We start from the raw sequence: 23,738 nt of genomic DNA on the forward strand, positions 1-23,738 counted from the left end.
ATATCTTTGATAAAGGTAAAACACTGGACAATTTATATTTGTTTGAATGTTTCAATCAAGTTTTTATTATTTCCATTTTTAGAAGATTATTGTAAAAAACTATTTTTCCAGGCAGAAAACCATGATGTTGAAAACTTGTAAGTATAATTCACTGTTTTACTTATCCTCCTTATAAGAAAGGAATCCCTTACTCATCCATCTCACTCTTGGTGAATGGTCTTTTAAACAGTAGCAAACAATTTTCCTTCCTTGTTAAAATTATTATTCTAAAAAATTCAGTTCATTGAAGTGAAATTGGGACTGAAGACTCTACAGAATGCTGACAAACATGACTCTCCAATACAAATTACATACAGGGCTACAGATACACAGTTACAGGAGAATCTCTAACAAGAAGAGTAAGACTGGGCAATCAGCAATAACCAGTTAATCTGATGCACTCTAACATTTGTCTTAGACAAATTCTGGGGACTGACTGAAGGAGTTATCGGGTCAGAGTGGGATACAATCATGCATGTGTTTCACAGCTATGAGGTAAAAAAGTGCACAGCTAAGAATGAGAGGAAATGGTGGAGTTTTGGTTCTTGATCCGCTTGGCTGAAATGTCTTTTCTTCCAACAAGAAACACTGACATTACTCACAGGTATAGTGCAAAGAAGCGGAAACTGGAGCTCATTTTTCTGAAATCTGTTAATATTACAGAACTCTATTTCATACTGCATCTATATCATCAACAAAATCCACAGTTGCTGCCAGGCCTCAGTGCATAAAGAGCATACTAGAGGACCTTGGATCTCTGTTGCAATTGGTGCACTCTATAATAGATTCCAGCTGTGATATCAGCCTTCCACAAGTGGGGCAACCACTTTGAAAGCACCAAGAGCGTAAAAAAGAAACTCCAATATATATGTGTAAGGAATATTGTAAAGAGCCTTCCTGTATACTAAATACTAATGTGCACATCATGTAAGAATACTAATGTGCATGATACATAAAAATTTATGTGAAACAGAGAAAATTTTGCAAGAAGTACTTGCTAACCTTCAGTGGTTCCACATTTCACAAAGGCTGCTAGTGTGATTACTAAATGAAACTGAGAGTGTGAGTCTGGATAGGCATCAGGTGAGATGGCAATCTCCTGTGCACTAGAAAGACAGATCAACTGTCTCTGAGAACAGAAAGCCATAGTGAATGGAAAAAAACAAAAGCATGTGACTTTTGGAGAATGTTACTCATAGTGTTAATAGGCCAATTTAGCTTCAGCTTTCCTGTTACTGACTGAATATGACAGAGAATAGTTTAAAAAAATACACTACATAAATTACAAGATATGCCAAGTCATTCTCTTCTTTTTCAGGGTAAGCAGTACCTCAACTTTCACTGAGGTCTAAATAGATGTTGAATCTCCTGGTTCTTTAAACTCTGACAGCCATTCACACCATAGAAAAATATGAGCTAAAACACATGTAATTGGATTAAATAAAAGGATAGTCCATGTAATGACATTTCACTAACTATTATTCAAATAATCCCTACCTGAATCTGTGGCAATATTTCTACTTGGTCTTTTGCCGGACTGCCTGTACAGCTGGGATGGACAAACTCAACACAAAGTATAAACAAGTACAGTAGAAAGGGAAAAAAAGAATCCAAAAAGCACAATGCCATTTTCTAAATGTTACACCTTAATCCTAAATGCTTTTTCAGCTTTAAGTGCACGAAGGAATACATTCTGAGAATAGCTTGGCATTTCAATTGACACTAATAGGGACAAACTTGTTTTGAACTATTAAAACTAGACTGTGATTTTCAGCTGAGTTGACGCCTTAGTGCTCATAAAACTGGTTCACAAGCAGATGGATTGAAATTAAATGGGATTAGGGTGCAGAAATTGTTTCTGAACATTCATGACTTTGTATAAACTGTGTACAATACATTAATTTCTAACAGCAAAGTTTATTTTTACCATGTTGGGAAGAAGAATTTTATTACACTGATTTTTGTTTGAACTTCTGGCCTTCCATCCTCTGCACAAGACACCAGAAAGCTTTAAAATTATATTTCAATTAAAAACAAAAAGAAAACAACCCAAATCTCATTTAATTCAGATGTGTGCAATTAATGGGAATAATTATTCATATTCTCTCTCTCTTCTTCTTAGAGCTACATGAAATTCCTACAGTCCCATTAACCAGGAAGTCTTAGATAAAGTTCTGTTATGAAATAATTGTTATTGAACAAGACTGCTGTTTATTTGTGACTGATGTGCTCGATTGAGTTTTTGACCTTTTTGTATCATTGTACATGAAAATCTGATATGCTGAAAATGTCAAAATGCTTAGGAGACAAATGGAAACTATTAGGTAATATTCATTTAATTTTAGATTAAATACAAACAAAAACAACAAGCCAACAAAAAACCTTCAGTCTATCTGTTTCATAGAGATTTTGTTTACACTCATAAATTTGATCATCCATGAACAAAGTTAGGAAGAAAATCCCAATCAGGGAACTGAGAGTTGTCTTCAGTACATACAATCCAACTTTCCCAGTGCAAATATACATTCATTTACAAAATCTGCAGGTACTACAAATTCAATTGTATCTTCCTTCTTCCAGCCAAGCTTAGCACTTAAACAGTAATGCTCATAACCAGACAGAGTCAAAGCCAGCTGTGTCTCAGAATTCAGAATACCATATACTTCTTTAAAAGACTGCTGCTAAAAAACCAATATTTTCATGGGATCACAAGCTTATGCAAATGCAATCATGCAAAACTTCTCGTGCTATTTTCTCTTTGTCTTAGAGAACACCATTCTCATTCTAGGATTTACATGTGCTTTACCGTTAAGTATGCACTTGCGTACATAATACATCATAACAACTTAGGAAAAAAATAACAGTAAATTAAAATATTATAATCCAATGTTGACCTAACTTATTAAGATAATATCATAGTCAAATGGGAGAGAAGAAATTTGAATCAGCTGTTTCAATATGCTCCTGCTTGGTTTTCATTAAGGCACCATACTGTGTGTCTCAAGAAATACACTCTTCCTATTGAAAACATTTATTTCTATGGATGTTGTCTATTTCTTTTTAATAATTCCACCTTTGAATGATTCTTAGAAAGTGATAAAACAGCAAAACAGTAACCTGTTTAGAGTATTATCCCAAATAAGAAATATTAGTTATGCTTAGCTGATTTTTCAGTTAATTAAAAAAGGAAAAAAAAATGTTCTACTGATTCCAGGATTGCTAAAGGTTGCCTGCAACAAGAATCTGTTTCTTAGACCTGGTTTGAATTCAGTTACATTCTTAGTATGCATAGCTCCCATTGACATCATCATGACAAAGAAGGGTTCTGCCTCCAGCAACCCCTAACAAAGGATTTCAGTAATCTTCAGATGAAATACACATTTAAACACTATCTGAAAGCAAGTAAATCCAGTGTTTTCCATTCTGCCCAGAAACACAAAAAAGAAACGCGCAAACCTTGTTCTGAGAAGGATTCATCCAAGTGTGAATGTTTTCATGTTGAGACACACAGATACCATTAGTGCTGGTGTCCATGTTACCCATGTTTTAGACGGATTGTCTAATTATAGGATAATGGAGATTTCCCTGTTCTCCTTAGTTAGATTTTTAGTTAACCTCAAGAAAAATAAAAACAAACAAAATTGCTGCCAACTAACAACAGTAATTCACAACCCCTGCATATAAATTTAAACAATTCATAGTTGTTACCGCTCAGACAGAAAACTATCTGGAAAAAACGTAGTACTGGATTTAAATCTACTCATGCTATGACTGCTTTTTTTAACCTAGGAATTTCACTTGCCCTTATCTTCAGCAAATAGAAACTTAAGGCCTCAAGGACATCTGAAGATATTACAGTTAAGTATAATGGACAAAGACTTTTTACAGCTTCTCTGTTTGAAAATCCTGGCCTTGATACAGTCATCATTTCCATATCTTTTTTTCCCCCCTTCTAATTAGAAAGGGAACATAGAAGTCGATGAAGTTAACCAAGGATTATGCTGGATACACCACTCCCCAGACACAGCTTAAATGAGCCTGGCATCACAGGCAGCCTACGGCTGAGAGGGCTGCAGGGACAGAGAAGGGAGCAGCCCACACCTGCCTGGGCTTCTGTCTCATCAGAAAGACGCTGAGTCATCGGGAAGGGGCACACAGGAGCTACGACAGGAGGAGCTACGACAGAAGGAGCTACTCTTCCAGGAGCTGCCCTTACTCCTTTGTACTTTCTCGTCTCCTTTTCTCTTCCTCTGCATTACAGAACAGGAGGAGAAAGGCACTCCTGGAGGGCCGGGTCGGCCCCCTGCTCCCACTGCTGCTTCTTCCTCATCCTTCAGGCCCCTCCACGGGCTGCAGGGCAGGGCAGGCACCTGCCGGAGGTTGCCGAGCATCCCCTGCTTAGCGGGGACCCGCTGAGCGAAAGGTGGCAGCAGCGAGTTGCTCTCAAACCTGGAGGCGGCGGTCCCTCTCACCGAATCAGCTCAGTCCGGTGACGGACATCCCTCCCGAATTCCCTGCTAGTCCATCACTCGCTCGCACTAACTCCACCGCGCTGCCCTGGGGGGCGGAGCAGCCCGTCTCAGCCCCCGCCCGAGCTCAGCCGCGCGGCTCCGGGCCCCGAGCGCAGGTGGTACCGCGCGGCGTGCGATGCCCCGACCGCCCCCGGAGCGTGGGTTGAGCGGAGTGCGCTTGAGATCGGAACCCGCTGTTCCACTGGGGCACGGCGCCGTAACGGCGCTTCAGCGGAGCGGTGGAATGGGAACTTTCGGGCGCGCGATGTCATTGCGTCGCACGCAAGTTTCTCGGTAAAGGGTTAAGCGCATACATAAGTAAATACGACTTCCATATTCCTCGCGCTCTTCGCTCGCGAAAAGACTTCTGCAAACACGGTAGGTTTCCCACCAAGGATGCAGAGAGAAAGCTACGGGATAACGAGCGTGGGCGTCACCCAGATCCCATGTCTTCGCTGCTTTCCCCGGCGAGGAGAGCTGCCGTGCGGGGATCCCCGCGTCCCCTCCCGCAGCTCCGCTCTCTCCCCGCTTCGAGGCCTCCGCGCGGCCCCGCCCGGCTCGGGCTGCTGCGGCGCCTCATCGGGCGCGGGGCCGCCCGCCCTTCTCCGTTCTCCCTCCTCCTCCTCCCCCAGCCAGCGCCGGCTGCTCGGCCGCGGCGGGCGCGCTCCTGCTGGGGAGGGGACGGGAGGGAGGGGCGGAGGCAGGGCGGGAGGCAGGCGGGCGGCGAGAGAGGCAGGCAGCGCGGCGGCGGCAGATGCTGCGGCGGCGGCCGCGTCTCCTCCGGCCACATCCCGAGCCCGCCTGGCGCGCAGCGCTACGGCGCGGCCGCGCAGCCCGGCTCCAGCCGCAGCCCCAGGCCCTCGGGGCGGTGGGTGCCGAGCGCGCCTCGCCCCGGCTGCCGGCCGTCCTGAGCGCTCCGGAGCGCACACGCACGGGCGCGCCCGGGGGGGGGGGACGACGAAGATGCTGCAGCTGGTGCTGGGCAAGGTCAGGACCTTGCGGTGAAGCCCGGGGCTGGCGCACCCCCCCCCCCCCTACCCCCCCGCCCCCTTTTCATCCTTGCCCACCGAAGTGAGGATTTGCCGCTGGGGTTTGGTGGATGCTCGGGAGGAAGCAGGCTGGAGCGGCGCTGATCGGTGAGTACGGCGGGCATCGTCATGGTGCCAGGTCCCCCGCCTCCCTCCCTCCCTTCCTCTCTCCCTTCGGCTTCTCGGTGCGGGCTCCTGCGTTGCTCCCCTCGGTGAGGCGGCCGGGAGCCACGTTTGTGCCTGCAGACGGGAGGTAACAAAGTGCCTCGTTCCTTCCTCCCGCCTCTCCTCCCCCCGTCTCTTTTTTCCTCCCTTTTTTCATACGCCGCCTATGTAGGGCACAGCGGCGGCTCCGTGCCGCCCGCCGCCCCGCGCCGATGCTCTCGTTACAGCGGTGAAGTCATGGGCCGGGGCGAGGAGGAGGAAGGCGCTCGGGCCCTGGGCTGCTCTGCGTGTCTGCACGGCTCTGAGGGGGTGTCCTTCCTTTGAAGTCCCCCCCGCAAAACGTTGAGCTTGGGGAGGGGGTGGGGAAGGGGCTGCGGAGCGCTCGCTGATCTATTTTTAATGGCTGAAAGGAAAGATGCTCTTCTTCCCTGTACCCTTTCCTTACTCTATTGCTGGTGTGTAATGTGCTCGCATCGATCGGGCAGCGCGGAGCCGCGGCTGGGTGAGGGCACGCGGAGGAGGTACAGCAGCACGAGTGGTGCTTGTAGTACACTAACCCATCTGGTCAGAGAGATCAGAGAGGAAAAAGAAAACCCCGAACTGAAATCATTTGGGGAACCATGTTAAATTTCCCCTGTAGGGACCGAAGGCACGGAAATGTGGAAGCTGAGAATATTTTGTTGTGCTCAGATGTTTTCTTTTTCACAGTTTAAGTGTTTGTGTGTGCTTTGTTCTGAGTCAGGGTGTCATGATTAACCTCCCATGTTACAGGAAAATAGCCTAAACTTAGATAAAAATACGAAGAAAGCAATAGGCCTCCATTAAACAGCCAGCTGTTAACTTTATTGGCTGTTGCAGAATATATCCGTGCACCTAAAACCACGTTTGCCTCTTTTATTGGTAATAACACGATGAAATAAAAACTTCATGTTGCGGGCTTTTTTTGTGGTCTGCACATAAAGTGGAAATCCTGAACCGTAGTTGGTAGTCAACTGTTCTGTGGGCTGTGCCACACTCACAGCTGCACCTCTGGGGAGTGAGGGCATACCCAGAGCCGTGCAGGGCTTACGTAAGTCTGGTATGGGCTTCTGCTCAATCAAGAGGAGGGAAATGATGTGTGTCAGCCTGTATCTCAGGATGTACTCCTCCTGTCTTGAGCTCGGGAAGTTACCCGGCTGGGCTGGGCTAATGTTGTCCAGGCATCTTGGCTAGCTGGTCAATGCAGAAGTGACGTGATGTTAGGGAGTCAGTGCAGGTCTGTAGGGAGGGCTTCTGTGTGCCCTAAGGTGGTCCTTAGGCCCACACAGTTTTGGAGACCCTGTCAGTTGGTTGGCACTGTGGGCATAGGGAGAAACCCCAAACCCAACCACCGGGGAAGAGTGCAGTAATTAAGCAGAACTTGTGCATTTTGTGGTGATCAAACATCCCTGTAAGACCAGTTCTGTGTGAAGCTGCCCCTCTCATTTGGAAATACCTTTCCCTTTAGGGAGCTGTGATGAAATATCATCAGTCTGCGTGCTGCAAAGCTGCACAGAACTTGCAATAGATCATTCTTATTAGTAAGAAGTTGATTAATGGCTTGAGGATATGTTGGATGAGATTCTATTGGGAGCTTCAGTACAGAAATGGGAGATTGCATCTTGGTCGCGGTGCTCAGAGACGGTTTTTGCAGCTTGTTATATAAGAGAGGCTTTGAAAAAAGAGGAGCGGGCTGTGCTGTGTGTACATACCAAAGGAAATACCTCCTAAAGCTTCTGGTAGGAAGCAAAGTGTTTTATTTCTGGATTCCAGTTGCGTGAGGGTTTGTGGGTTGTGAGAAGGATGCTGTGGGGAGGAAGCTCCAGCTACTGTGCTGAGTTCTGCTTGTCAGGTCTCTTAGCTGATGCCAAGCAGTGATAAATGGCTCATCAATGGCTCTAGCTTCTGATTTTCACTCTTTTTTTTTTTTTCTTTTTTTTTTTTTTTAAATAATGCTCCTAAAATTATTTCATCCTCACATAATGAACTCTGACAGACAGCTGCACAAAATAGAAATAGTATCAACTAAAAAAAAAAGTGTTTGCATAATTCTTGTTTGCATAATTTACCTTTGCTGATGGATGGTATCAATTTAATGACTGTGATCTGTTGTAATGTGTTTGTGTCTCGAAACGTGTAACACCAACTTACACTACAAAGGAAGGGATGGAGCAGCTTATTTTAAGGGTTTAAAGAAATCTGTTTTTAAGTAGGGCTGTGGATCGGCATGTAAATTGAGCAGATAACAAAATCAGCAGAACTCATGACTGTTAAATTTTGCACTAAATTTCAGATACATTTTCTATTTCATGGTTCAGCGTGATACGATTTTTAGAGCCTATCACTTGTGGCAGTTCTTGCATATCTTTGTTAGAATGCCAGACGTACATTTCAAGTATTCCTAGAAGCAACTTGTGTTCACGATTGCCAGTAAGATAAGGAAAACACATCATTAAGGCACTCTTTACTTAAATAAGAACCCATGGTCTTGATTCTTATTGATTGCACTTGTAAGTCATGAAGTTTGATATTTCCAGTTACAGCTTTATCTGTCAAAAATGAAATGGATTGTTTTTCTCCTTTTGAAGGTCTCAGTATGATCTTATTGCAGGATGAATTTTGGGTGATTATTTAACTGCACAGTGTTAAATTTAGTAGTATGCTTACATACAACAGAAGTAATACATTGCAATGGAGGCGGGATTTTTACATATATAATGCTTTTTTTTTTTTTTTTTAAATGAAAGAGTGACTCTTGAATAAGACTAAAATGTCTTTGCTTTTGAATAAGAGATTGATTTTTGACTTGCAAAGTCAGTACATCTACAGAAGCATTATTTTTTTCTGATTTTAAGGGGGAAACGTAGGACAGCTATGCAATATTGGAGATAAGAAAATAGGTTGCTCAGAGAGGTGGTGGATGTACTGTCCATAGAGGCATTCAAGGTCAGGTTGGACTGGCCTCTGATCAGTCTGATCTAGCTGTAGGTATCCATGTTCACTGCAGGAGAGTTGGACCACATGACCTTTAAGGATTCCTTCCAACTCTGCTCATGAACTGCAGAATCAATGCATTTGGTTTATAGTTGTTCTGTAGTTAGGGTACTTGGAAAGAAGTCTGGATGGAGTGGGACGGGCTGAAGTGTTTTCTTCTGTTCCATTGGGATGTGCTAATGTTGTTTCATGAATGGGCTATAAAAGCAGATTGTCTGACCAGATTCCCTAGCAGTATTCTGGTCATTATAAATGTAAATGAAATATGTTATCTGTTATATAGACACTGATAGCTATGCTAATAGGTTTTTTTTGTTTGCTTGTTTTTTGTTTTTGTTTTTTCCCCTCATATGAGATGCTTGTTTATTGTAAAACTAAGAAACAGGGAAACATCTCATTATCTCTGACAGCAAGCATTTAATGTTTAAGTTGTTCTTGGCATGCTAACTTCTGATGCATCCTACTGGCTCTTAATCTCCCTGTTCTGATTTCAAAAACTCAGTTAAAGGAATAAGCAGTTACTTCAGGAGACATGAAATATGGAGGAATATGTTTTATCTTGATCAAAAGGGCACTCTCTGTTTTGTTGAGGTGGGGGAAAAAAAAAAAAAAAAAAAAAGACCGCTAATGAAATTGTATTTCTCAAACCTACACAAAAACTGCAAACATTAAAAAAAACCTATGTATATAATGTCAATCTTTGGTGTTATACTTGATTGTTTTATTGCTTTAGCCATTCTAGCTCTATAATGTAACCACGTATTTCCACCTGTTTACATTCATTTTGAGAAGGCGGAAATATGCAGAGTTCACATTGAGTGCTAACATAAGTCAAGAGCATCTAAGAGCCAAGGGAGCTTTACATCAAAGGTTCTTTGGGGGAAGATTTTGGTTGTTTTTTGTTGTTGTTTTGTTCCATATCCCTTTTTTCTGTTCTTGCCAAGTTCATAGTTGATTTAATCACTCAAAATGTACACAGTCCAACTTTTGTGTCCCAGTGGCGCAAGTGGTAGAAGTGCCGCTCTGCTACACAGGAGGCTCAAATCCTGCGGGGTTGGACTCGATGATCTCTAAGGTCCCTTCCAACCCACACGAGACTATGATACTATGATACTTTTGATCAAGAAAACTTCTTTTGAAGCAGATCATAAAACTTAAATTTGATACCAAGCAGACAGTATTAGCATAAGAGAGTCACAGAATGGCCTGAGTTGAAAAGGACCACAATGATCATCCAGTTTCAACTCCCTGCCCAGAGCCACATCCAGCCTGGCCTTGAATTCCTCCAGGGATGGGGCATCCACAACCTCCTTGGGCAACTGGTTCCAGTGCATCACCACCCTCTGTGTGAGAAACTCTCTCCTAATATCCAATCTAAACCTCCCTTGCTTCAGTTTAAAACCATTTCTCCTTGTCCTATCACTGTCCACCCTCATAAACAGCCATTCCCTTTCCTGTTTATATGTTCCCTTCAAGTATTGGAAGGCTGCAATGAGTTCTCCCCAGAGCCTTCTCTTCTCTAAGCTAAACAAACCCAGTTTCCTCAACCTTTCTTCATAAATACCTTTCTTGATATATATTCCCCTTTCAGCCACAGGTATGTTTTTCTTTCCTAACACAGTAAATTATTGTTCAATTAAGCAATACCAAAATATACCTTTAAGGCTGAATTTTTCAACAGAGCCAAATGAAATTAGGCATGTAGCATAAATAAGAATTTTTTTATGAGCTTCTTAATTGTTTTAAACACACTGGATTAGACTTGACCTAAGATAAATTAGTATGTAAAAGTTAACTTATTTTAAATTACTAAAGTGTTTGGGGAAATAATTAGAAGTAAGTTTCAATGAGGTGTCTTCTGGTATTCTTGTCTTAATGTTATACCTCTCTGGGTAGTAAGCAGGTTTTGTTATTCTTGAACGTGCAGGTTCTACTCTTTTGCAGAAATTAAGGTTTTGTCCCAGTCCAGCTAGCATGCTTAAAAATAATCCTTCTCCCTGCCAAAGGTTTGACTGTTACCTTACTTGTTTGGTATGTGGAAAGGCAGAAACCTTTTTGTGCTCATTTTTTGTCATGGGTAATTGTATAATGTTGTATAATGTTGAATATGAAGGTGTCTGAAGACTAGACTGACCCAGAAGTCTGGGTCAGAGAGTGGTTATCTATGGAAACAATGGCTTGAATGTCTTCAGCAATGTAAAGGAGTCAAGGTTAGAGAATCCCAGGCAGAGGAAGCCTGCTTGGATAAGCCATGTTGTTGTCGTCATGTTTGCAAGTGTTTTCAGAAGCATTGAGCTCTTTAAATAAGCTAAGATCTGAAAGCATTTTTGAAATAATCTGTCTCATGTTTCTTATGAGAGCTCAACTCCACTACAGCTTTTGAGTATGTCCGATGGCAGCATCTCACTGTGGGATGGTTTGGAGCCTTTGACAGGGAGACTGTGTGATCTGGAAGCTGAACTCTCACAGAACATTTTCTTGGTTTTTGGGTTTTGGGCTTGGGTTCCAAAACACTGTTAATGCTTGAATGGGTCTTCCAGATAGATCATCTGGTGAGTTCTTACAGATCAAAGTCTGTAACCATTTTGACAAATTGACAAGAATGATGAATCATTTTGTTAAGCTGAGTATTTCTAATGAAGTACTTGTGTCCAGGGTAACTGGACTTTCAATTCTGTCTAACCTTGTCTGACCAGTTGTGCTTACAAATACAGTGAATGAGTGAAGAAGCTTTGGGTATTAAAAAACAAAAACAAAACAACAACCCTATCTTGTGCATTCATGAAGCAAATTGACAGTAATTGAAGAATCCTGTTATTCTTGATATTCTTACTGCTAATAATATTTTTGAAGCTTGAGTTATAAGAATCATGTAGCTTTGTATGTGGATTTCCACCATGGTGCTGAAGTCAGTCATCTAGTGTTGCATGGAAAAACTTAGAAATGTGAAAGCACGCCTTATCTTTGAAAGAGTCTTTAATATGGAAGGCCGAATGCATTCTCAGAATGATTACTATGAAGAGAATAATTGAAGATACTGGCATTTAGTTTCTTTATTTCTTGTTAAACCAAGTTTATGGTATTTAAGCCCAAGAGAAAGAAGGTTGAGTAACAAGACTGAAAGCCCTGCACAGGAATCACTCTATTAATTCTCACATACCTCTCTGCAGTGTTTCTGATTTCTTTTTTAGATGGTAAAGTTTGGTTCACTCTGGATAAAACAGGATATGTGATCTGGCACAGACCTCATTAATGACTGACTAGTACGTGTGCTTTAATTTTACCATTGGCATATAGAATCCTGTAATGAAATGTATATTAGATACATAACAATATTTCTTCTTTTTCACCTGTATGATAGTCTGCTGAAGATTTTTATAGGATCAGAAGTAGGTATTTTTGGTTACAAGTTTTTCTAAGAAGGTTGGCAGCTTCTTGTGCCTATTTGCCACTTCTGGCTTCTGTTGTCTTTACCAAGAACAAGTACAGTATCTGCACAAAGCCTCAAGGGTCTCAGTGGTCTCTGTCTTTAATCTCTTCAAAGAAGGATGGGTAAGTTGGATTTAATTAGAAATGTGCATGTCTAATGAAGGAGTAAGTTTAGAACTGAAGATTTATAAAAAATCTGACATTAGAAACAGTCATGGTACAAAGGAATCTTACATAAGAATATCAGGATTGAATGGAAGCCATCATGCATTTGAAAAGCTCAGTGCGCTATTCTACAAAAGAATTTTTTAATACGCTCAGGTAGATAAGTATTTAAAATGTGCCATTACATTTTGTGCATTAAAATCAAATACTGAGGCATGCATTCCTGGTCAAATTAGGGAAGTTTGTTAGCCTCTGTGTGCTTCCACTGGGATACTACACACTAAATTCTCAGTGCTGACTGTCATAATGAGCTATCAAAGGATGGATAATACTCCTCATTTCAAAAGGAAATAAACACTTCCTTATATTGTGTCACCTCATATAACCTAGCAGCAGTCGTGTTCAGTGGATGAAATGTGGAACTATGATATAAAACAACTTTGGCATCTCTTTGCTTCTCTGATGTGGAGTTTTGAGCAACTATTCTAAATGCTCCCTCTCTGTAAATACTTTTTAATTAGAAGTAGACATCTAATCAGCTTCATAATTGTTACTTTTCTGTCTGTCTAGGAGATACAGTGCATGTGTTAGTTTCTCTGCTTTTTTTTTTTTTTTTTTTTTTTTAATTATTATTCCTCCTTTATTTGAAGATGCATGATTTTTTGGTAGTGAAGAATAATTATTTCTTTTAGCTTGTATATATTAGGATGGAAAAATCTAAACTGAGCAGAGAAAACACCTTGCTTTCAGTGTTAAAAACCAAATTCTATATTCATGTTTTATGCCTTTGCTTTACTTCAGAATGGCCAACGCTTTGCATGGTTAGATTAGGGAATTTATTTTGATTTCCAGGGAAAGAATTCATTTTTATTATGTATTTTACATACATAAATACGTGTGTGTGTATGTATATGTGTGTGCAGCATTAGGGTTTGAGGGATATAGTACATCTGATGCTTAATTCCATCTAAATGCCAGATAATCCTGACCTGCATTGAGAACTTTGCGTTATCTCAGATTTTTAAGACCTAGCATCTCTGACCTCCTGATTATGCTGGTGTCATTGGAAAGAGTAGTAGGCAATGTCACTTCACACAGAACTTGATCTTCCCATTAGTGTGTGTATGCCTACCTGTATTTTTGTAGGTGCTGTTTGCTGTGTTGTGTCAGGGTGCAGACACCTGAAGGCAGGCTCTGGTTTGTCTCAGCAGAAGGGCACTACAAGCAGAGCCTTGTCTAAGCTAGCCTGCAAGGAGAAGGACTTTTCTTTACAGTGCTGCTCTAGAGTCTTCATGGCTGATGGATTGCTCTTTGAAGCTCCCTCAGCATGGTCTCTATTCTGCAAAAAAAACATCCCGTGAGGAGCTGCTTGGCTTTTGATTAGTGGTGATGACAATATTTCAGGTCTCCAAATGACAGATTGTTGGTGATCTATTGACAGAGCAGACTGGGAGCGGTGATGTTTGTCAAGGAGCCAAAGACTCTCGGCACTATAAATTGCTTTTGCATTTTTCACTGTGTCACAAAAAAAGGTGGAAGAGAGGCTGAAAGTCAGGATAGCTGTACTGTCAGCAAAATAAAAGGATGCTGATTCAATCCTTCAATAGGAAGTTGAGACAATCTGATTTCTAATGAATGTTTTCAGATATACATTTTCAGGAGTACTTTATTTGAAAAATTACACAAGTTGTAACAGGATACCTTGCACAGATTCAACCAATAAACCAGTCTGAGCATGCTTCTGAAATGCTTCCATGTATGCTATTTGAATCAGTGGTAGTTTGTTTAGCTAACTTTCTCTACAAAGAGTTCCTGTAAATAGCAGTGTTCCCCAGGGGTTCTTGTTCAACATCTTCATCAGCAACCTGGATGAAGTTACTGGAACAGGTCATCCAGGGAAGTTGTGGAGTCTCCTTCTCTGGAGATACTCAAGACTCTTCTAGATACCTACCTGTGTGACTTATTGTAGGATATTTTCTGTAGCAGGGGGTTGGACTTGATGATCTCTAGAGGTTCCTTCCAACCTCTGCAATTCTGTGATCCTTTCACACCCATAACAGTTAAGTACTGGATGCGTAAGGCTTGTTTAGCTCACACTGTTGTGTGCTTGTCAATAAGTGATATTACTTCCTAAGAAGTTGTTAAGACCTTTAGAATATGCAATTAAATTTATGAAAATGTGTTCTTTGAGGGAATTAAGCAATTATTTCCCCCCCACAAAATACAGTAAAATACCAGGAGGTCCTGACTGTGAAGGGTTTAATATTCTTATAATGTTTAAATATCCATTTTTTTTTTTCTTAAATAAATCTTTATTTAAACATGGTCCTTTAGTTTCTTTTTTTCAGTTTAATTACTAGAGTAATTGGCAGGTGGCCAAAAAAAAAAAAAAAAAAAAAGGTTGTTTTGTTGCATGGTTTTATTTAAGTGTGTAATTTGTATTGCTGTCTGAATTAGTCATATTTTTTACTTAACAAATGAGAATGGGTGGCTAGTATGAAAAAACTGAATTGCCTAGAAGGAATTATACAAATGAGAAAATTGAAGCTGTCCCTAAAACTGAAGTCAGGGAGAATGGGAAGGAATAGTGATTCCTCTTGAGATTACAAAGTAAGAGCATGTATCATTGTCAACTGTTGGTCCTCTCTGAAATGCATTAGTCCTACACTGTGGACTGTAAGGATCCAGGTGACTCCCTACTGTAGGCTCTTATGTTGCTCCTTTGGAGAAGCTTGTGTTGATTCTTTCCCTATGCACGTTCAAGGAGATTATATTCTTCTGGGTTCCATTCTTTCAAAGTTTGCTACCTAACCAGCAAATCTGTTCCATGCACTGGTAAACTTGTTGCACAGGTTAGAATGCTGTCACTTGGCAAATAAGTTGCATTGGGGTTGACAGTGAAAATAGGATTAATGAGTTTGTTTCACGTTTCAATTATGTGATTTATTATTCTAATCTGGGATAAGCTGTTGGACTTCAGGTTCAACTTTCTTCTGTTCATCTGAAAATAAGAGCACAAGCTTTGAATACTGAGAGTATGTTTGAATACTGAACACATGCTGCTGAATACATATTAATATGGGCTATTGCTTTTTTGAATAAAGCTTTTTTAAAAAAAAAAAAAAAGAGAGAGAGAGAATTTTAATCTATAGATTTCCATCTTCTCACTAGGAAGTATGGTAGCCATCTGAATCAGGCTAGTAAGACTTTTTGTCTATATAGAACATTAATTTTGCTATGATGTTTTTAAAAACATCTATGCTTCTCTGGTGGTTAGTTTAAATTTGGTTGGTTTTCTGACCCTTTTCACAGCTCGTTGTGTGAAATTCACAGAGCAAGATCAAAATCATAACAATATTTAGGCTGGATCTGTCTTTCTAGAAATCAGAGAAATCTGTGTCATGTAACAAACTAAAATAAATAACTAAATCTTTTTTCTCCTGAATCAGAACGTTTCCTGAAATGAATATTTTAGGAATCTTCATGAACATTATCAGCTTGCACTCAAGTTGAGCAAGTAGAATGAAAAGGTTATAAGTAAGCTTTTATTAAGAGTCTGTAGCTGTTTTTATTATCTGAGTGAGAACTGCAGATGTTTGTGAGGTTCTTGTCAGAGAATTAAGGTAGCTTTTGGTTTTTATATGAGTGAAGTTGTTTAGTTTTTTTTTGTTTGTTTGTCTGTTTGTTTTTCTCAGCAAAACTACTAGTTTTCCCACGGTGTAACAACTAAATAAGGCTAGAATGTTAACAGTTTTGACACAACTAAGTTAATTGGATGGACTAAGAGATAGGCAAAAGAAGAAAATCATATTTCATGATCTAGATCAAGGTGATGGGATATATGTAAAGGTAAAAATATGTACATTGAATTTTAGTATAGGCTTTCAGAGACTGCTCCAATTCAGAAGGGAAATCAACCTCAACAGTAATGGGTGGTTGCTAAAGCATTTCAGGCTGCCTGTGCAATACATCAAGACTCTTACCTGTTGAAATAGCATGAGTTGAGACTTTATTTTTTGTTTTGGATCAGTGAAAGGAGGCAATATCAGCACGATAAATCCTCTACTACCTCAATGGAATTTGACAATAGTGAGAATAATTTTAGTATTCTATTCTGTTCCCTTCAGTGTGCAATTTACAGTAGTTTATGTGGAAGGTTAGGGACTTGTGATTTATTTCTCAATACCGGGTTCTAGATATAAAGTATATTTCTGAATCATAGCTATATATCTGCATTTCACAAGAACCATCAGTGAAAGGAAAACCAGCACAAAGCTCTTTCTTCTGTGCAGATGAATCCCTTTATAGAAATTCTTCAAAAAACTGTGGCTTAAAAAACGCTCCTGAAGTTTTAATCTTTGCTTTTTGTCATAAATGTGTGGAGGAGAAAAACAAAAAGAGACTTGTAATTTAAGGTCTGACTATTTCTGTGTCCAAAACTTTTGAAGTTCAAATATTTTTCTGGTTTTATTTTTCTAAGAATATTTAGTAAAACTTAAATAAGACATTCAGAAATTACCCAAAGCATAAGAAACATATAAAGAAGTACGGCCTTTCTCAACTTCTTAGTTGTGTAGTTCTTTTTGTTTCAGACTTCCTCTTTTGTAAAGATTTTTTTTTTTTTTTTTAATGGTTGCCTTAAAACAGTCATTAAAGGCTTACATAGAGTATTATGGAAGATCTTGTTGCCTTTGTATTTTAAATATTTGGGACCTCGTTCTTTCACTTGTTCACAAATATGTGTTAAAAATGTGTTATAAATTAATAGTTCCTCATACTGTTTAATGGAAGTAAGGTTTATAGCTAAAATGCAACAGATGTTGCTAAGGGCCTTAGGCACCTTCCTTTAGATGTAGGCTAGCTTGTGGTAGAAACCCAAGAAAATTCCTTCAGACAATGTGTTTGTAGCCTGTTTAAAACGTTCTTTTTCCTTAACTATTCTGATGTGGAACCAAAGTTTTCAAAGTTTGAGTTGAATTGTATTTACCCATCACTACTAACTTTGCATTGAAACTGGACTGAGATAAGGATAGGTTACAAAAGGAGCTTAGAGCTAGTTGTGAATATCCCAGCATTTCACACCTTGAGCTACTGCGTGAAGTCAACACCTCTGAATTAATCCCAGACCTTTTATAATCCATAACAAACACAAGAAGCCCAATCAGAAATAAGATTCAGTGGTATCTTTGTACCCAAACATGTGACCAACTCCTTTCCAGCATGCTTGAAAAGTCATGCGCTGTAGATTCATTGATAGTTCCATATATAAAGACCCATATGCAAGAATAGATGAAGTAACAAACTGCATTGCTAATTTGTCACTCATCTAAACAATCAAACATAGCTGTGGCGTTTTATTTTGTATTACATCAATGTTTTGACAACTGAATTTAGAACACAGCCCTGCTGAACTGGTGCTGTCCAAAACATCTCACAGATGGTCCTGTGTTTAAGAGTTCAAAAACCTAGCTAATACAACTGCTGAATTGAAAACATGCATAGACGGGTTGAAAACAGGTCAGGTACAAGCATGAAAACAGGATCGTGGTTTCATATGTACTGTGCTTCCTAAAACATGCAGCTCTTTTAGTGTTGTTCAGGCAGTTTTTTCTTGTTATGCTGCTATCAGTGCACGGAGAGCATGAAACTTTTGCTTGACTTAATATGGACTTGGTAAACTTATTAATTCAATGGAAAAAAAATTAATTGTGGCTTTGGAGCTGATGGTGCTTTGGTTTTAAAAAAAATACCAAACAACAATAAAAGCAAATGAAGCAATAAAAAGAATAACAACTCAAAAGATTTTGCTTAGCAAAACATTTGTATTTTCAGTGACTATTTAACAGCTCTAATCTATTGATATACTTATGGTCAGCCTTGAAAGTATGGCCTCTTCTGAGTTTTAGAACATTTGAACTTTAATAATTCTAAATACCACTATTCTAATTGTATGCATCTAGGATGATTGCTCCTTATGCTCTTATAGCGTATATAATGTTTTATACATTTCTATTTTGTATATTGTTTTAAGGATATATATTTTTTTCTCTTACCCATTATTCCTCCAAATTGACAGATTACAGTCTGCAAAGTATGAGGTTAATGAACTGCATACATGACAAAAGAGTAAATAGAATTTGAATGACAATATTTCCTAAAGGCTTAATCTGAAAAGAAATTTCATTTCAAAAAATGACAGTTTCTAGGAGATAAATTGGCTTACTGGTAGGATATTGTAGAATATATTATCCCCTTAATTCAGGGTAGAGATATTAATTATTTTATATTCTCAGAAGGTAGATGGACTTCAATTATTTTTTTTATTCCTTTTTGCTTTATTTTTTTCTTCCAGAAAAGTGTTCCATAGCTCGGTACCCTTCCTTGACATCACTCAATCTCTTGTTCTCATAAGCTCTGCTCCAGGATTCATTACTTATATTTTTAGTTATTAACTAACTTGTTTTTGATTCTGCCTTTTGCTGTTGGATGTAGGCTGTTCTTAGTGACTGAGAACCCGAGTTCACTTGTCATGCCTGTAGCAGCATGAAATTCTTTGGCTTTGCATTAATGCTCTGGGACTATAAAGCTATCTCTGGAGGACTCCAGTAGGACTTCAACACAGTCCATACTGGAGAAAAGGAAACAGTGCAAGAATGTACCTGATCAAATGCTAATAAACAGTTGGTTTGTGTTTCAGAATTAGCTTATAGACAACAGTATATTTCTCCACTGCATGGAGGAGTCAGTATTTATGGATTTCATCACTGTATCTGACCATCACCTTCATTTAATTTTCTACTTTTCTACTAGTTGTAGGAGATTAAAGTCTCTAACAATTATCTTTGAAAGATCATGGCAGTCAGGGGGGGTTCCTGAAGACTTGGAAGGAAACAAACATCACTCATTCAAGAAAAGCCAGAAGGAAGATCTGGAGAGCTACAGCCCAGGCAGCCTCACGTCAGTTTCTGGGAAGGTGATGAAGCACATCTTCCTATAAATCATTTCCAAACATGTGAAGGACAAAGAAGGTGATTGGAAGTAATCAGCATTGGTTTGTGAAACAGATAACATGCTTGACCAAACTGATAGCCTTCTACAGTCAGAAGTCTGGTGGATGGAAGGAGAGCATTGACTGTTATTTATCTCAGCTTTAGTAGGGCTTTTGACAGTACCACATATCATCATGTTAGACAAGCTCTTGAAGTGTGTTAGATAAATGGATCGTAACATGGACTGAAAACTGGTTGGGCTCAGAGTTACAATCAGCAGTGTGAATTCTAGCAGGAGGCCAGCTGCTAATGATGTGCCTCAGTGTTGATATTGGATCCTGTATTGCTTAAAATAGTTGTTAGTGATCTGGGTTATCAGACATAGAGACTCTGTCATCAAGTTTGCAGAAGATACAAAACTGGGAGGAGTGATTTATATACCAGAGGACTGTGCTGCCATTCTGAGAGATGTTGACAGGGTGGAGAAATGGGCTGACAGGAACCTCATGAAGTTTAAGCAAAGGCAAAATGTCAAGCTCTGCACCTGGGTAGGAGTAACACCTCGTACCACTACATGCTGGGTGCCAGATGGCTGGGAAAAACAGCTTTGGTGAAGAAGAGCAATAGCCTCTTGGACTTTATTAGGGAAGCTGTCACCGGGACATGGAGGGAGGTGCTTCTACCACTTAAGTTTGATAAGGCCACTTGTGGAGAGCTGTGCCCAATTCTACTGGGTATATATAAATAACTTGTAACTGTTCTTTGATTTCTGACAAAACAAAAAAGAGATTTTATTGAGCTAGAACATCTGCTTAACTGTTACTTAATTTCTAATGACAAACAAAGCTCTAGACTGAGCAGGAGCCATTTGGGACAAGGGAAAAGGGTAAGGGCCTGGCATGCTCTTGATGACACTTGATTTCAGTGTAGCAGGTAACCCATTTCTCTGCAAACTTGAGTTTGTGTGTGGTGCTCGGATTCCACCCTAAATGTGTTCATCATCTCAAGGAGGTGATTTGTTTACTGTGGTTTGTCCTGCGTGGAGGAGAAATTTCTTTGCAGGCAGATGACAAATTAATGTTCTGATGCTACCTGAGAATTTGGATATAACAATTTGTAAAGGAACTCAGAGTTTTGCACAGTTTCTAGGGGGGCTCATATGCCTGTGATAGGGATGTCTGTGCAGTATCATTCAGCCTTAAGACCAGCTTTTCTACATTCATTAATTAGTTTCCTGAAATTCAAAATTCACAATAGCTAGAGCTGGATCCCTGAAAGAGGCATCATCAAGATATTTCAAGAGTCTCATTGTGGTTTTCTCTGAAGAAGATACCGTATGATTTTGTTAGTGATTGGTCTTCATTTGGTTTCACCAGTCACCAATAGGGCAGGCTGATGTCTTAGATTACTCTGACAGTGAAACTGGAAAAGTATATTGCATGCTCTCTTTTTTTTTTTTCTGTTGCTTTTGGGATACCCTTGGCACTCTAACCCGAGTTGTTTTGTTTTGCTTTTCTAACAAAAGCAAGAAGAGAGATTTGCAGCAAAGCATCTGTAGTCTCTGAGTTCCAAAGCTTTGGATTAATGGCCTGCAGTTTCAAACCATTCTAAAAATAAACACTTCACAGTTGGAATTTACATTTTTATGGTATCATTGATGACAGGAAATGCCTCTTAATATTGAGATTGTTAAATGCATTTTCCTTTTTTTCATTCATAATGAGGTATCTTAAATGAGCTATTGTTTTCTGCTTTGTTTTGAGGAAATTGCTCCAAATTGCATAACTGCTTGGAAGACCCTGTATTTTAGGGGATATAGGATGATTATAACAGAAAGTTAATGCTTAATGTTTGAGCTCATTTGTCCTGGACCTAGAGGGCATGATCCAACAAGATCCAAACAGATAATTTGTTGTTACATATTACTGAAAGTTGTATTCTAGCTCCAACTTAATCAAAAAGTCAGGAGGCATTTGGTGGGAAAAAAAAGGACTTTCATATTTGGTATGGATAGGTTTTGGGTTCTATTGTGTGGTGGAAACCAGGTTCCCTGATTTCCAGAAGGGAACTATTATTATTGATGTATTGTTTCTAATTGTTGATCCTATCTATAGACCCAGCAGTCTTGGGCCAATTGAATGGGACAGGCAGTTTGGTCACAGAGTGAATACAGTTGTACCTGTGATGGTTTGGATTTGCAGTCTGAAATGAACCTTTTCGTATAAGTCTGCATTGGTTTCATGTTGTAATTCTGCATCTTAAGTTCTCTCAAGTTGTACAGAAAGTTAGTTGTTTCTTCTGAACTGTTCCTCTGTGGGAGCAAAACCTCTAGAGGGTGCCAAGAAGCTGCTTTTGGGTTAAGGAAAGTGTTAGGTTTTCTCTCATTGGTGTCAAAAGTGCACAGGTGCATGTTAAGGTTCAGTTCCTGATAGGTCTTGCTGTTCTCAGTAATTCAGATGCCTTAAAAATTGACTTCTTCAATTTTGCTTCTGAAGTGTTTCTACTCAGCGATAAGTTAACTGTGAGTGTGTGTGTCTCTTTTTCTTTTGATACTAGGCACTATCTGTATGACTGATGGGTCTGGTTTTGGATTTTTTAAAATATTTAATCTTTATTCATAGCTTCTCCAAACTGGGAAAATGCACAGTGTTTCTAAAGTCACACAGAGAATACATTAAGATAAATACAGTTTCTTTTACCAAGGCTTCGTGTGACAGCTGAGGGTAGTTGACTAGAAGTTACCAATTCCTTTTAATCTTGCACAAGACTGGGCCATTTGTTGCCAAGTTAGTATAAAGCCTCAGGTAGATTTAACACACTAGACTATTAAGCAGTGTCACTGCCAGTCATCTGCAGGTAGTGGTGAAGAGGGCACCATCAAAAGCATATCTTTATAGAGGACTGCAAGGTTCATCCTGCACCTTGTCAGGGGCTGAAATTTGCATTTTTCATGCTTCTCTTAGATGTGTATCAAAAACATCTAGATATGTTCGCATATTCATAGTTTGAAATACTCCTAGGAATCCTACTCAACTGCAGCTTTTTGCACAGCTTCACCAGGCTTGATGTGGTTGTAAGCAGTAATGATGTGCATGTAAAAGTAAGATGGTGTACAGGAAATGTTAGATCATGGTCTAAACCAATGATTGAGCACCTGGTGAAGAGGTGTGACCAGCCCTGAGATTACAGGCACAAACAATTCACCTAGACTTATTTAAGGGTTGGCCGCTGAAGGATGTTGAAATGCTGGAGTGGGTCCAAAGAAGGGCAACAAGGCTTGTGAAGTGCTTGTAGAATATGCTCTATGAGGAGACTGAAGGATCTGGGACTGTTTAGTATGGGGAAAAGGAGGCTGAGGAGAGCCCTTACTGCTCTCTTCAAATACCTGAAAGGTGATTGCAGTGAGAGTAGGGTTTGTCTCTTCACTGGTAACAGGGGAAACGGCCTGAAGTTGTGCCAGGGTAAGTTTAGGTTGGATATCAGGAAAAACATCTTTACAGAAAGAGTTGTTAAGCACTGGAATAGGCTCCCCAGGGAGGTGGTTGAGTCACCATCCCTGGATGTGTTTAAAATCTGTTTTGATGTGATGCTCAGGGACATGATTTAGCAGAGGGTTGTTAGAGTTAGGGTACTATGGCTAGGTTACAGTTGGACTTGATGATCTTGAAGATATTTTCCAACCTGAGTGATGCTGTGATTCAGTGAATTTGGAGATTGCTTCCTTTGGGAGTTTCTGGTGAGCTCTGATCCTTGGAAAGGGGATTCCTTCTTTGTTGTTAGACTGTGACTGGTACTTTTCTTGAGTGACCTAGAAACTGGTCAAAGGAAATAATATCTGCTGCCTACCCTTCTAGATAGTGTATAAAGATGTAATCGTCGTCACATTAAAAACTGGGGAAAGAAGATTCTTATGGGTTCTGTAGGTATTTGGAAGCTTCTGCTGTGAGATCTAGTTGTTTCCTATATGACTCCCTGCCCTGTGTCAAGCTATAGGGAATCTTTGTATTCTCATCAACATAACCAAATCCTGTTCATATTTACTCTCAAAATTTGTTGACATCAGTTGGACTATTTACATGAGTAGAACCCACTGGGATTTGTCTTGAACTGTGTAATCTCCTAATGAATTTGTTCATTTATATGTATTAACAGAGCATTTATAGTGGTTCACAATCCAAATTCTTGTTTAGTCTACAGAAATTGTATTGCATGTAAAGCAATTACATGACTCCTTAAAGAGGACTTGAAGAACACACCAAAACTAACTGCCTGAGGAAAAAAAAAAAAAAAAAGAAAGAAAAAAAGAAAAAAAAGAACAAAAAACCTCATACAAAGAAAGGGGGGAAAAAAAGTCAATATAATGCTTGTTAATAATGCACATTTTGAATAGAATGCTGGGG

The 23,738-nt window shown here is 39.8% G+C and overlaps 1 protein-coding gene across 14 annotated transcripts in view; it reads left to right on the plus strand.

The window, feature by feature from the left end:
• The first annotated feature begins 4,605 nt into the window (after positions 1-4,605).
• Positions 4,606-23,738, plus strand: part of CTNND2 (catenin delta 2) — a 587,225-nt gene continuing 568,092 nt past the window's right edge. For 12 of the 14 annotated variants that reach the window (XM_085537859.1, XM_085537862.1, XM_085537863.1 and 9 more), the window contains exon 1: positions 5,523-5,686. In XM_085537859.1, coding sequence (XP_085393985.1) covers positions 5,650-5,686 — 37 coding nt within the window. In that variant the 5' untranslated portion in view covers positions 5,523-5,649. Of the gene's footprint in view, positions 4,929-5,522; positions 5,687-23,738 lie in introns of those variants that run through there. The other 2 variants (XM_085537861.1, XM_085537872.1) reach the window with 1 other exon arrangement.

This window comes from Coturnix japonica, chromosome 2 (assembly GCF_054131305.1).
Source record: "Coturnix japonica strain WE chromosome 2, WE-NBRP24, whole genome shotgun sequence".
NCBI lineage: Eukaryota > Metazoa > Chordata > Aves > Galliformes > Phasianidae > Coturnix > Coturnix japonica.